This window comes from Saccoglossus kowalevskii, chromosome 12, assembly GCF_978046115.1.
Source record: "Saccoglossus kowalevskii chromosome 12, keSacKowa6.1, whole genome shotgun sequence".
In the NCBI taxonomy this organism is placed as follows: domain Eukaryota; kingdom Metazoa; phylum Hemichordata; class Enteropneusta; family Harrimaniidae; genus Saccoglossus; species Saccoglossus kowalevskii.
Genome location: NC_140652.1, coordinates 34452145 through 34467208, shown reverse-complemented (window position 1 = coordinate 34467208; position 15064 = coordinate 34452145). Strand labels below are relative to the sequence as shown.

At 36.1% G+C, this 15064-nt stretch overlaps 1 protein-coding gene across 1 annotated transcript in view; it reads left to right on the top strand.

Moving 5' to 3' along the window:
- LOC100378851 (neuronal acetylcholine receptor subunit beta-4-like) overlaps nt 1-9572 on the top strand; it is a 28065-nt gene extending 18493 nt beyond the window's left edge. Inside the window, exons 3-6 of the mRNA XM_006811662.2 lie at nt 3332-3376; nt 3763-3872; nt 5535-6630; nt 8560-9572. Of these exons, the coding sequence (XP_006811725.2) occupies nt 3332-3376; nt 3763-3872; nt 5535-6630; nt 8560-8670 (1362 nt within the window). The 3' untranslated portion in view covers nt 8671-9572. The remainder of the gene's footprint in view (nt 1-3331; nt 3377-3762; nt 3873-5534; nt 6631-8559) is intronic.
- The last annotated feature ends 5492 nt before the right edge of the window (nt 9573-15064 follow it).

Sequence of the window (15064 nt, the reverse complement as noted above, 5' to 3'; positions counted from 1 at the left end):
CATTAATCCAGACTGCTTTACTATTTTTAGATGGTATTATAACTCAGCGTGGTAGTAATATTAGAATATTCATGATCAACGCGTGACGTTAATATCAATATCGCCACGATGTATTGGCAAATGCTGCAGTAGTATCCATGGAAACATATTTAAAATCACTTGACTTTAAACGTAAAGTGACACAGGGGCAATCGCTATGGTAATATGTGATGTCAATTCTACTAACCTTACAACCCTAAAACTGTTTCAATCGGCGGTATTGGTTTAAAATCCTCATTTTAGGTCTTGCGGTTATTGTGAGCAAACGATTCCTTTTTATATGCAAGCAATAATGTTATATTGCATCATAAATTGAAACCGTTACACATGGGTTCCTACTGTGGGTTAACGCGTTTATCATATCAAGAAAACTAATACGCTTTTGCCGAATTTAAGAATTCTCACGATCTCACTTCATGATATTGGTTAATTCAGTTTCTTTTCAAATAACTGCTAGTGATTGATCATTTCAATTATCTGATTGTAAAATGCTATCATGACTACCCGAAATCGGACTATTTGACTACAATCCATTTTCACTCAAGGATATAATTGCGTGTAAGACATGCAATGTCGGAACAAAGTATGCTATCAATTTTGACTACTGTAATCCTCAACGAATCTGCTAGGAATTACATCCATCATTTACATTTACTACGCAATCCATTCAACTTTAAAGATTCACAGCAGACAATTACAAATGTATGTGTTTTCCATAGGTGTGTGGCACATGTGATATACATATGTTTGCATTAGAGACTACTGGTATGACGTACACATGAATTAAATATCGGAGCAACAAATTAAGGCTTACTTTACATAGCAAAACAAGATCAAGGTTTAAATAGTGTCACTATGTGAGAGAATCTTTTATGGGGAAAATACGTTTTACGATGAATGTAAAATTGCCAGCTATGGCCGTTCTAATTTGACTCAATGTATCATGGGTACGTGTGTGGACATATATCATATCGTCGTTGAACATGATACACTCTTAACTGCGGATCGAAGTTGGTTGTAATTCAGGAAGCTAGGCGCCATAATGCACGATGTGACAGAAATGATGAATGTGTGTTATCGATTTTTAATCAGAAAGCTATGTAAATTAGACGTAATTACCCAACATGTGACCATTTATCACACTACAGTAGGGACAAATTGATGTCACGTTTGTTAGACAATTTGTACTTTCACCGCAGTGTAATACGATTTCTATGTAAATATACGACCTGTGATGACTAACCAGAAAAAACATCTAAGTCATAAATAGGTGTTATTCCAGTATTGTATTGATTACACCCTATTGATAGCAATTGAGGGCGCCATATAGAGATCATTAGTAGCATGGATAAATTATGCAATAAATGGAGCAGAACACTGAGAGTGACTTTGTTCACAAACAAGAGTAATATCTTTTAAAAGCAGTATATTCATTCGTGTGAAATCAATGTTAGAAAACACTATTTTACATTGTGTGCGATATATTTAGATGTTGCACGTAAAAGTTGTTGTTGAGGCGTCAAGTAGACATGGGTACATTGAGAGCATATAGTAAGAGCTTTTTCTGAATACAAGAAATTGGGTGGATCATATATACATATGAAACAGTGCTGGCATACAGAAGCGTCGTGATGGGGAATACTGTGAGAATTGTTGGTTGTACAGAAGCATTAGCCTCACAAAATACATTCCTTCCCTGCCCTCGTGGGGGATTTTTTTCCCGCAATCTATCAAAGGTTACGTCTTGGGGCAAGTTAAGTGTGGTGTACCACAGGGAAAACGATTCGTATCATACACAACTTGTTTATAGGAATGATTAGGTTGTAATGAAAGACCATGTGCACATAAGAATACTGGTGTTGTCGAAATAAGAAATGGGGGACACTAGTATTATTGTGGCATACATAGACTTGCAATGACCTGTATGGGCACTAAGATTAAGAACACTAATGGCTGTATAGGGATTGACCAATGCAGGCATGCATTACGTCATAATCTTACGAGAAACATGTATGGCAGTGCTGCCTCTATGGATCTTATAAAATAAACCATTGGAGCAATAATAACATTGCCGCCCAACTACAACGTTCAGATAATTCATTGGGCATTTTAAACATTGCTGCTTCTATGACAACCTCGAGATAAACAATGTGGATAACATGAAACTATGCCTTTTACAACATTGAGATAAACTATGGTAAAATATAAACATTGCTGTTACTATGACAACCCTGAGATACACCAGGAGACAATATGAAGATCACTGCCTCTATGGCAACTGTGGAACCTCAGGGTTCTAGCCATTACCTAAACACAGTTGTGCATTACTGGATTCTACATAAGTCACTGTCTTGAATTCCAAATAAATGTTACTTCACAAATTCTTATAAAGCACCAGAAAGAATTATTTATTAATTTATTTGTTATAATTACATTGTAGTTTTACCATTTTGAATATCTATAGAGCTGGCTTTTCTGTCATAGCCATGTATGCATAAATGTGTAGTATTGCCAATATTACTAATTATTTGTGAATCGCACAGGCTGAACGATCATATAGATGCACGTCTCAAGTGCAATCGTACCATACAAATGTGTAGACAAGAAGCCAATGACGCTCGCTTCCCTGTAGTAATTCATTTTATAAAACCATTAAACCGTACGCAAGTTATCATTAAGCCATTCAAGCAGTTTGATGTGCATCCACCCTCTATGTGCGTAATGGCGCTATGTACTTTTCTTGACCTGCTAGTTGAGTGAACTAAAGAAATGAAGTAATCAACAGAGTCCCTCAAACGCACAAGGTCATACCTTCAAACGCGGTCTGCTATAAATAATTTAAAATCGCTCTCTATGCATTTAGATGCTATTTAAATTTATTTGAATAATCCACTAATCTGTTAATCCCAACACAGCTTCTTGGTTTTATTAAAGTACGTTTTAACATCATAAAATGTAATGAACATCCTAGATTCGTGAATATTTATATTTCTACGACCACATATTTCTTCATGTTCTCTTACAAGGTACAAATGTAGGCAAACAATGCCCCTCCAATTACCAACACATATTCATGCGCACACCACTACGCTTTATGGCAACACCTTAATTGAACACAGTGGGTCAAAGAACTACAACCAGTTGCAAAGCAATCGGTGCAAACCCAGTCAATGTGTAATGTGATGAAATATTGATCAATCAGTATTGTGTATGTTGCCAATCATTAACACATACATATATAAGAACACGAGAATGCTTTCTGACTTACTCTGTAATTACTTTTTTTCCGCAGGATGAACGGTACCAAATAATCACCACTCGAGTATGGCTTCACCAGGTAAGTCGCGTCTAACAGAACGTGCCCTTTCGATAAAGATTGGTCAATAATTGCCTAACATGCCGTGTACCTTTCATGTCGTGACAGAATAATCGTCTACTGTGATGACGGTAGTGCGTATATAATTACACCGTATATCGCTTCAGATTTGTCAAATCACCGTTTGATTGGTATAATGTTGAATAATAGTTCATAGTGGTTGCGTAAATATAGTTGCTTCATATACTTTATTCAATATCATTTATCGGTAATATTATTCATAATTGTGGTACAGAAATAAGTGTAATTCTTCTAAAAAGGCATCCAGGTCTAAGGGATTTGGGTTTCCTATGATTGCTTGAAACTGTTCTGATTATATTATTATTATTATATAACTTTATATATAGCAATGGAACGATACACGACTGAAATGGAACCCAGAACAATATGGCGGACTAAACACAATTGTGGTTACCATGGATACTATATGGACACCTGATACGTCACTGTTAAACAGGTATTGTACGGTCATATCATATTAATATAAGCTGTTGCATTCGAACTAAACAACACGATTACAGAGTTCAACAAACTTCCAACGGTTCATGTAGAAGTCGTCATAGTCTTAGTAATGAACATTATTGCTGGATATTAGTACAGATAAAGTCAATGACGGTTAATAGTGTGGCCGTATAATTAAGGTGAACAGGAATCAGGATCCAAAATAGATAACGAACGTGTTCGCTTAATATATCTTTGAGCTTTGATAGATGCGATGTGACTACATGACGACATTTGGTATTTTTTTTTTTATTACATGAGTTATACATACCTGTCTGAGTTGTGGTTACGGTAAACATTAATCAAATTTTGTTCTTATTATGCCATCTTTTCTCAATTACTGACAACGTAAATTTAAACTGGAATTTGGTTTAAAAGAGCAAACACATTCAGGTGTTATATTGTTTGCTGTGCTTCCAAGATTTGAACATGTGCAGAAAAAATGATATCCAATGCATATAGCAGCAAAAAAGGGTACTCTAGAAACACTTTCACTGTAGTGTCGATGAATATATATCGTGTTTAAGGTAATTAATGCACAAGTTTTTCTTAAAGCAAGAAACTTCTAGCAAACATACTATGTGAACGCGCAGAATAACGTGTTGATTTTATTATAATTCTTCACTGTGTTTGCCGTCGTACACACATTATTATTTTGTACGTACCTTCACTGACGATGAGGGACTGATTTACTTAAAGGCATATAATGAACCAATAATTTTTTAAACACTGTCAAATTAGAAATTGTGGTGTGAGCTGTTTTATTAAGCTATTCCTATATTTAATACGGTCAAAAGTATATTAACTAAACGGAAATAATTATTGTGAAAAATACAACGGCACAATTAATAGACAGACAGGACGGCGAAGAATGATCTAGGCATGTTTGTTGCTGGTGGGGTTGATGACGACCGCAAGACAGATCAGAGTTTACACAACAACGCATACAAGTAAATTCCATACATGTTCAAGAGTTGGAGATGATTAAGTTTTCCTTTGGGCGTTATATTGCAAAGAATCCCTTGTCACGACTAAACATAGAATCATAATCAAAGAACGTGGTACAGCGCATGAAAAAATATTAAATATAGACAACGTGCGCATAAGATAAAGATTGCGTAATTTGCTGCGACCTTTTGGTTATTTATTGTGAATCCCAAGGTATTTTCTCATTTTTTTGGGGGAATAGTATACTAAGAACAATCACCCCGGAAGGGATTCTAAACATCTCCAAATGCGGTTCTCGTGAGCATGTTTCGTTAATTCACTAGGCACACATGAGGATTATTTATTTTAAGCAGTTTAATGTATTGTTGTGTTGAAATAACCGATGAAAAATTGATTTTAGAAACTTTCGATGTGTAATTACAATCTTTATGGAGAGTTTGATTGGTATAAGCACAGTCATGCAAATATTATGCTTGTTTGTGAAATGTTTTGTCTTGTTGATTACAGCAAAGCTATGAAAGAATTATTTTTAGGAAGGTTAGAAACGATTAAAACAATATCTACGTTGTAAAGGGCATTTCGTGTACCCATTTACGCCACAGGCGAGAGGTGCCGCTAGATGGCTCGACTACCAAGAACGGTGTGTTTAACTTTACTTTATTTCTTGTAGCGCCGACAGCGAATTTGGCGGTTTTCCCAGGATGTACCTTCCTGACTTGACAGCAGTTATTACGTCCGCGGGAACAGTGATCCAGTCGATTCCAGCCATACTAAGGACTCCATGCACCATGGATATAACCTACTTTCCAGTGGACACCCAAATATGTTATATAAGGTTCGGACTGTGGATGTACGTCAACAGACAAGTGCAGCTGATCTTGAAAAGAGATAACGTACCAAAGGAAAACTTCGTGCCTAACTCTGAGTGGGATATTATTGGGACGAGAGGGCGCGCTGCGATCTCTCCGTTTCTCTTAATCAACAATGAGCCCTGTACCGACGTGACTTTTGATATAACGATAAAACGGAAACCATTATACTATGCAGCGAACTTGATCATTCCATGTGTGTTGGTGAACTTCCTTACTGTTGTTGTGTTTTCGCTTCCATCGGACTCCACTGAAAAAGTTAATTTAAGCATTTCCCTTCTACTAACGCTCTATGTCTTCAGCCTACTCGTGGCGGAGTTGCTTCCACCGACATCCAATATGGTGCCGATGCTCACCGCCTATTTGATATTCAGTATGATGTTAATAGCTGTGTCTGTATCTATGACAACACTGGTTGCCATGGTGTGCCAGAACTCAACTGGGAGGCGTCACGTGCCACACTGGGTTAAAGTGGTTTTCTATCGGGGAATCGCAAAAATAATATTTGTAGATGTGGATAAAAAATTCTTCCGCTGTATGTCACCCAGGGCAAAATTAAAACGCTGCCAAAAGTTTAACAATGTGTACGATGCTTTTGAAGGCGAGACTTCATTTATAGCGTTAAGAGAACGAGCTCGAGAGGAAGCGGAAATACAGCACACACTAGGACTGGTCCATAGCCATGTGTCGGCTATAAAGACTCACTGGAAGCGAAACCCGGTGAAGAATTCCTCACATCATTTTCAAACCAATTCAAAACAGGGAATGTATTGGAGAAAACAAATACGGCAAATGCGAAACTGTTTTACAACAGGACTCGAACAAAAAACTGCTAAAATGTCCAAGTACCTTAGTGTATTTTTGCAGCATTTGGTTCCAAACGAGGAGAGGATCGAGGTAAGTTCAGATTAACATATATGGTAATTATACTCGTCAACCGAATCACATGTCTCCAACTATTTTAAGACAAATAGGTGTCCGAAGGCCTTCAAAAGCGCTGGTATAGTGTGGCTTGTGTCATGTACGTGCACACTATTGTATATTTTACAGTACTGCGAATATAATGATATGAAACTGAAATATACTCTTAAATGTCTCATAGTTACACAGGCAGTGATGTTCGTTGACGTAGTAATTAATAATGACCACAAGCCCCCCTCCCCCTCCCCGATCCATATGTACATGAGCAATAGTGGTAATGAACGTGACCTGTAACGTCGGCTAGGACACTGTCATTATCATCTGAACTTGGCCTGTAACGACGGCTAGGACACTGTCATTATCATTTGAACGTGACCTGTAACGTCGGCTAGGACACTGTCATTATCATTTGAACGTGACCTGTAACGTCGGCTCGGACACTGTCATTATCATCTGAAGGTGACCTGTAACGTCGGCTAGGACACTGTCATTATCATCTGAACATGGCCTGTAACTATGGCTAGGCAGCTGTCATCGCTTCCCTCATGTTCATGTACTCGAGCGATGGTGTGCGATCATTTCACAGTGCCGGCAAATATAACGTAAAAATATATTAGGATCCCATGAAGTGCATTGTTACCCATGGTAACACCTCCACCTTCTAGTCTACGTGGAATTTGAACATTAATGTTTTGGTCTTCACTGGGCATACAATTCCGTCAAAAATAAATATCTCTGTCCTGTTCACTATTTGTACAAAAGCCCATTGGAGCCAAATTCAAAAGGTAAAAAAATATCTCCAAATTTCAACTTAACGTCTCGAAATTTCGAGATGCCAAGTCGAAATGTCGAGACGCTAAGTCGATATTTCGAGATGCCATGTCAACATTTTTTTGTTTAAATATTTAGATATTTTTTGTTTAAGCTTTGAACTGGGCTCTAATGGGCTTCCGCACAAAGTTATGCCTAACTGTGTATGTTAAAAATATTCTTGCAACATAATACGTATGAAATGATTTGTCACAACTAAATGTAATAATTATATTTATGTGAGCCATTATAACCGAAAAGCTAATATCCCATTTAAATTTTGTTATTTTACATAATATTACATGTACTCACACTGTCATTCAGAGTTATTCATTTTGCCAAATCGAGTCAAGTTATTTCGGCACAAAATCAATATTCATTATAGTTGGCACTTGTGGATAAATTGTAGTCGGTAGATATCGTTCTTACATGATAAAACAAAGTTACTTTTTGTTTTATTTTTGCTCTCTCAGACTGCCTATACCCACCGGGTGCATTCCAATATACTTGCCAGCGTTGGGTTTGCATTTTAAATATCGTCTTTCCAAACACCCCTACTGGGTTAACCTTTGAATTATATAACGTGATGCAATCACTCTATCTAGTCTCATGCACTGATAACGTTATGAGGTTAACTTCCCTCTAGTGAGTTGATGGGTTCCATTTGCAATTGCTGTAAAAAAATGCAATCTGGATCGAGTCTATTATTCAATCGTAGATGTCCGACGAATTGTGTTAACTGTTCTATTAATACTCTGACAATATGAATTGTGATTCAATCATGCTCTTAAAACCATGACAACCCCAGCGGGATATTACATGATAACTATCTCTTAACAAAATGCATGAGTAACCAAAGCATTACCTACGTAACTGCCGATTTATTGATTACCTGAGACCACTTAATACAGCGGAAGTTGTGTTAAAGTATTTTTCGTCCTGGAACTGCACTTAATGTTGCGTGCTAAACAATTTATAGTCAGATGTACCATTAGAAATTCCATGGAAACTATACTGGTAATAAGTTCACTTCACACCGCTTCATTAATTACATGTGCTTAATGGCTTTTCAAATTATATAATGCTTTTTTTCAGATCCAGGAAGAGTGGAAACTCCTTGTTGCTATTATCGATCGGCTCTTGCTTCTGTTCTTTGCTGCTTGCAGTTCTCTTGGAGCTACTATTATGCTATCAAAGATCACGTGACGGGAATTACACCATGGTCAATGGGACCAGGTCATCATGAACTTCTCCAAAACATCTACCAGATTTGATTATTCGCATTGTATGGATGTGATAACTGAGTACCCAACCATTAGAGTTGTATTAAATGCAATCGTTACATACATCTTTCGTATGTCGCTAAGAACATCAGGACATTGATAATCACTCTGGTCTTTGTATCATCACATTGCATTATTGACAATATGATGTTCATCGTGTGAATGCATTTGTTGTGCTTCATTATCATTAGTAGTGGACTATTTCTAACTCATTTATTATGTTACAAAAAAAGACTATATTTAATATTATAATTGGTTCATAAATATATTTATTCGTTTCTGCGGACTTCGGCACTATTATAAACATTCTGATTATAGAAGAAATCGATACAAGTATGAAGACATTTTCCGGATTAATTGTGTGGCTTAGATGATAGCAAGGTTTTATAACCCATTTTTAACACAAATGGAGATGTCACTCATGAACTCGCGTGTGTATTTTATAATTGACAACCAGCCAGTTGTAGTTCACGTTTATGCCAAAGTTGTAGGTAAGAAAATTATATAGATGGCGCTGTTTTGCTATTTCATCTATTACACTAAATCATACGATTCTTACCTTCGAGTACTATAGAAATTGTTCATGTTTCAAGATCGGGCTGGGGGGTCAACACATATGCAAATTAAACTCGTAAGGATATGAAGTGTGCCTTTGTATTTTCGACATAGAAACGTTGAACGTGTTCAACTGTTTTATCATAATGTATACATTAAAGTAGCTTTCAATCAATCATAGTTTGTATTCTTAATAGTGATTTGTAATATATTCTAATATATTAAACGTCAATCCATGTTACAACGTGTAATATGGTAACTTACATTTTACTTTTGTTATTTTCATTTGTGTAATTAATCTTGATTCACTAATTTCACAATTTATTCACAAAATTAAATTAATTTATTCAGTATGAACATTAAATGGCTTAAGTGGCGAATAACTAGCTATGTGTAACGCGTGTTGAGGTAAACATAATATCTATTTACATTGTGCATCTTGGTTCGATATATTTGACTGTTTGTCCCCAACATGTGTCAGGTATAGTAATATAATCTTGGCTATAAGAAAGTCGTCGGAGTGATGGATCTCACTGTAGGTGTGATTGCCTAACTTTTTTGAGTAAAAAACTGGCTATTGTATCACCCAAGAGTTAAAAGTTAAATTTCGTTTAAATAGTTTGAGCCTACTAGACAGACTATGATAGTAATAAAAGCCAGACTCTTTGCATGTATAGCTTCAATATTAAAATAGTTTTAACCTAAGATATAAGGCTCTTCCATCAATGTAACTCTAAGTCTTATATATATAATCTAGCGAACTCGGCTGACCTGTGTCTTTCATTTGAAATACAGTGGACAATACTATTATGAGGTCGTCACATTTAATCGATTTATATTCACTGCATATAGGACGTCGTGTGCACGGTGTTCTATATTAGTCGATTTATACAACCCCCTTAATGCAAAATACATTAAACTTACCATGTAGTTAATGTTAGTTTAAATTGACATTGCAATTTGCACTTGTTAGATATTCATGTTGTTTATAAGCAATTAAACCCGCAATTGTCTACTAATGGGTGAATGCTCGAGCGCAACCGCCCCCCCCCCCGCTCGTGAATCCATCTTCCCATATTCCAATTCAGCGGGGTACTGTGATGCATTGGAACACGTTCGTTGCCTTCAATTAAAGCACAACCGTTGTTGATAACGTTTCCATGGATAGGGAATGAATTAAACGAATTTGGTTATTCCGTTGTCAGGTCGTCTAATGGGTCAATTTTTTTGTCAGGTTACGCAGTTGTTTAGCGATGAAAGACAATAATACAGGTTGTTATTGGCAGTATTCGAGAAATCTGCCATGGTGAATGAAATGAATCATTTCCATTCCTGATTCCGTGTTTAGGCATAACTCTCCCCCACAGTTAACGTAATTATTTTGCCATGCATGCATTGACAAGTACACGCTATAACCATTGAATAATGTATGTAGAGTTTTCACAAGATTTTCAATAATAACCTTTTGCAAACTTTGACTGACATTCAACAATTTTTCACGTTTCTTTTCTCTGATCTCGTTTTTGTTCGCAATTGCACTAGTTTCACTACTAAATAACACATGCCATTAAATAACGCATGTAAAGTTGGTCACACGTCTTTGGGACGTGCTTATTTTCGACAATGGTTATTAGAAATATAGCATTCATTTTAATGTTTACAACGAAGATATGACAGGTCGTTAATAGTAGGTGACTGTGAATGGTTAATAGCATAGCACACACATAAGGCATGTGACGTCCATCTGATGGCGGACATTTGTAATGTCATGGATGAGTAAAGATGAATGTCACCTTGGTAACCGATGAATAAGTTGAAAATTACACACACGGCGGTTCGTCAGTTGGCTGACAAAACGACCAAATTGTTGCCAATCTACGACACGTTCAATCGACATATCGCATTAGGAAAGAACTTGCCTGATTATTGCCGTCACTAAAATGCATTGTAATGTGGCAGTGTCCGCATGCGGCTAATCAAGCGTATTCTGGCAAACCTTTCAATTCGTCAAGCCGACTAAGCTTAGTGCGTCTATCCCCGTTTCACAGGTAAGGTGACGTCCATCTTGCATTTGTTAAAACTTAGTCAACCATGTGGTTCTAAGTACAGTTATTATGTTTAAATGTGGTGGCAGACAAGGCGCGTGAATATGGGGTCACTCGTCATGTTGTACTGTATTTATCTATAATTGCAGATATTTAATCAGCTTCGATATAAGTATAAGTTTCATTACGTATTATTATACACGGTCGTATTGATATATATATAATATATATTTTTGAGTTGAGCACTGATTTTGCTTTTTGTTAATATACATATTTTGATGTTAGAGAATATCAACATCAACATCAGCTTCAATTAATATACGCAAAACATGTTCAAGTTGCTATATATGAAGGGAGAATACGATTCGTTCACACTTGACTGACTGGTATAGACACTAAATACGTTTGCCTGAATACTATTACTTTAAAACTGGTATAATCTGGGCTGCGGTTATAAGAACACCCCAGGGAGCATGGTCGCTGACTAGAACATGAGAGCGTGAACTTGATTTGGGAATTTTAAGACGACTGGACATTTTCCAATAAAACAGATTGTTTTGACTAACACTCAGATTCATTAACACAAATTTTAGAAAAAGATTTAATATACAATGTATACAATTAGTTATCGCTATATTTATTCCTCCCGCATGACAGTAAAGAAATAATTCTGAATATATATATATAAAATAACGCGGTTGTAATCCAATATTAAAGATAACAATTAAACGTGATGTATGGGTATTTTTGAAAAATTATACAATGTAAATATGCAATGACTTGTGATCATAAATCGGTGATGGTAATCTAATTATATCTAATTTGCATATGTAATGTTGACTGTGTTCAGTAAACTGTGAAGTTGAGAAGGTCACTTCTGTGAAAAAAAAGAATTAAGTACAATATTATGATGACTACTGCCGTATGTTATTTTGCATTGAATAAGATTCATTGAACATAAACTTAAATTTACGCATGCAGTTTATATTCTAATGTAACATCCGTATTTTACACAAGTACTGTCCTGTGCCTAATTGCATCGCGGTATTCGGATCAGATCTTAAGGTAATGTCAAATCATATAATTGTTCTAATACATTGTGTTCAACTATTTTATTGTCAATCGATTCCGTTCGAATATTGCATGGTGAATGTTTCCGTTAGTTTTAGGAGAACGATAACAATCTTCTCTCACTGATGGTTGACACCTTCAGCTCGTTGTAGGAAATTTGATATCAGAGATAGATATGAAAATTGCCCCGAGTGTTACGATCCTTGATTGGTCTTTATCTCTTCGTTGTATCAGTACGCTGAGATTACGGCTTGCAGCATGAATTGTTTCGTGATTCCCGACCAGCATAACGTGTATATTTTATATTTTTTTAAAAACACAGTGATTAATAAAAGGTCAGGCAGCTGAGAGCACTGCTGTGCGTGACACGTCACTTCCTGTCTTAACATAATATAATTCACAATGCGTGTTTATCAACTATTGCTACAGAGAAGCATGGGACACACGGAAAACAATTATTACTGTTTTACATATAAACTGTAGGACTGAAATAAACACCATGTCATTTTCAACAGTCTATGCAGAACGCAGGTTACCGTGTGTTGTTGTTGTTGTTGCTGCTGTTGTTATGTATTTCAATTAAGTAATAATGTTAGGCTGACTGTTATTTAACAGACACAACACCATGATGTTTACCATGTACTCCGCCACTGATTTGTATTAGTTTTTAAACGTGATTTGTTCATCGAGAAGAATAATGGACGATTTCATAACATGCACGTATGCAGAGTATCTCTGTAAAATCATATTTAGTGTGCCCATTGCACACTACAAAACACAATGTCATTTATTGTAATTTATGTTTGCAATGACAATGTGTAACACGCTGTATTGACTTGAGTAATGAGGATATAGTATGAAGAATACACGTGTGTGGGTAACACGGCTGTGTAATCAGGTGTACTAAATATGTTCTCATGTACTCGTAAAAACCACATTATTCTCCATCAACTGCCAGGGTTTTGTTAAAACTATGTATATAATTAGCTATTTGAAACGTGTTATCGCGTAACGTGTCTGTGACGATATATAATACGTCATATATAATGATATCTGCTGTACGTTACATTAAGCACTTTGTGTGATATACCTTATAGACATAGGATTGTGACATGCGTTGAATCTTAACCAGGTTTAATAAATAGTTCAACAAAGCACTCGCAAATATCATTGTAGCGTTGATTCGGCAGTCTAACAACAATTGTAAATTTTTGGTTGAATTGGGAACGGTCACAAGATTATAGGTCATTTGGGAGCGTGTATGGCAAACATTACATTTTTACTGAAGCATAAACCTGGTTAAATAAAAATACGGTTAAGGTATTCAATCAAAATGGTAATGCTTATTTCATCTTCACTGATAGCCCATGCGATCGAATATAATCTCGATATATTCTCCAATTGTGAACAACTTCAAGGACATTGGCTCGTAAAGGTCATATTAGAAACCATCATCCCCATGCAAATTTAGAAACAGTAATTACTCCGAATCGACCATCTTGGCTTCTAGGTACATACTTAAAGAATGCATCTAGCCACTGGCGAACTCGATCCATCAGTGAGATATCCATCGACATACAGATAATGATAAATGTAAAGCATATGACCCCTTCTAAGAATGTCTTCTTGTAAAATATCCCTGGAGTTGTTATTTGTTGCACATACTCAATTAAATAGTAGTGCATTACTGCTGATATGAGAGGGGAAGGTTAGAATCGGGGGAAGCAAACAAAATAAAAGAACACTGGTTGTGCATTTGCCAGCTGTCTTAAATACGGTACATGTGTTCATTAGGTGAAAATAAATTTTACTCGTCCGGCAAAGAGCATATGATTCTAGGTTCAGTTATTTTAATAGGACATAAATATATACTTTGTATATATATATGGTCACGTGTTGAACAGGATGTGCCCAATCTGTGTGTAAAATCGCGTAACTTGCTAGATATATGCCCTGGGGTTCCGTAATTTTCTCTCACTGTATTGTGCTTTTGTAACCTTTTTGATATTACTCCAGCATATTGGTGGGATATCGAACGCTAATTCATGAACTGACGAGCAGAAAAAATAGACATGAACATTAGACACACAGCCGATATATAGAAAGTAAAATAGAAATATCTCCGAAAATTGATATCGGTATTCCAATGTTTCGGACTAAAAGCATGTAGAAATAAAGTTAGACGGAAGGTAGAATTACCGTTACCTACCGTGGAGTCACTGCGAAATGTTTGTTTTTTTCCAGTTAAAATAAAATAATCTAAAATAAGGCAACTTTGCATATATATAATTTGTCTGTTCATCTTTGACTGGAGAATAATGATCACATTCAATGAACATGTAATTCTATTTATTTACGGGGCCGTTAACAGTTCAGTTGTCGGACAGACAAAATCAGCGTAAGTTGTCATTGTGGTAATGTAAACGAATCTTCGCAAATTAAAACTAATATGCTATTATTGATGACAATCAAGAAGGATATTTATAGTTAGAAGGTTTGCACCCGTTCAACTCTATGTCAAGAGATCTATCTGAATATTAGACCACGGGCTATGTTGCGTTTGCCAGCTGAGTGGATTCACCATTTCATTGGATTTTTTTTAATTGACTTCGAGATCGACATACGTATTCTTTTGAAATATAAATA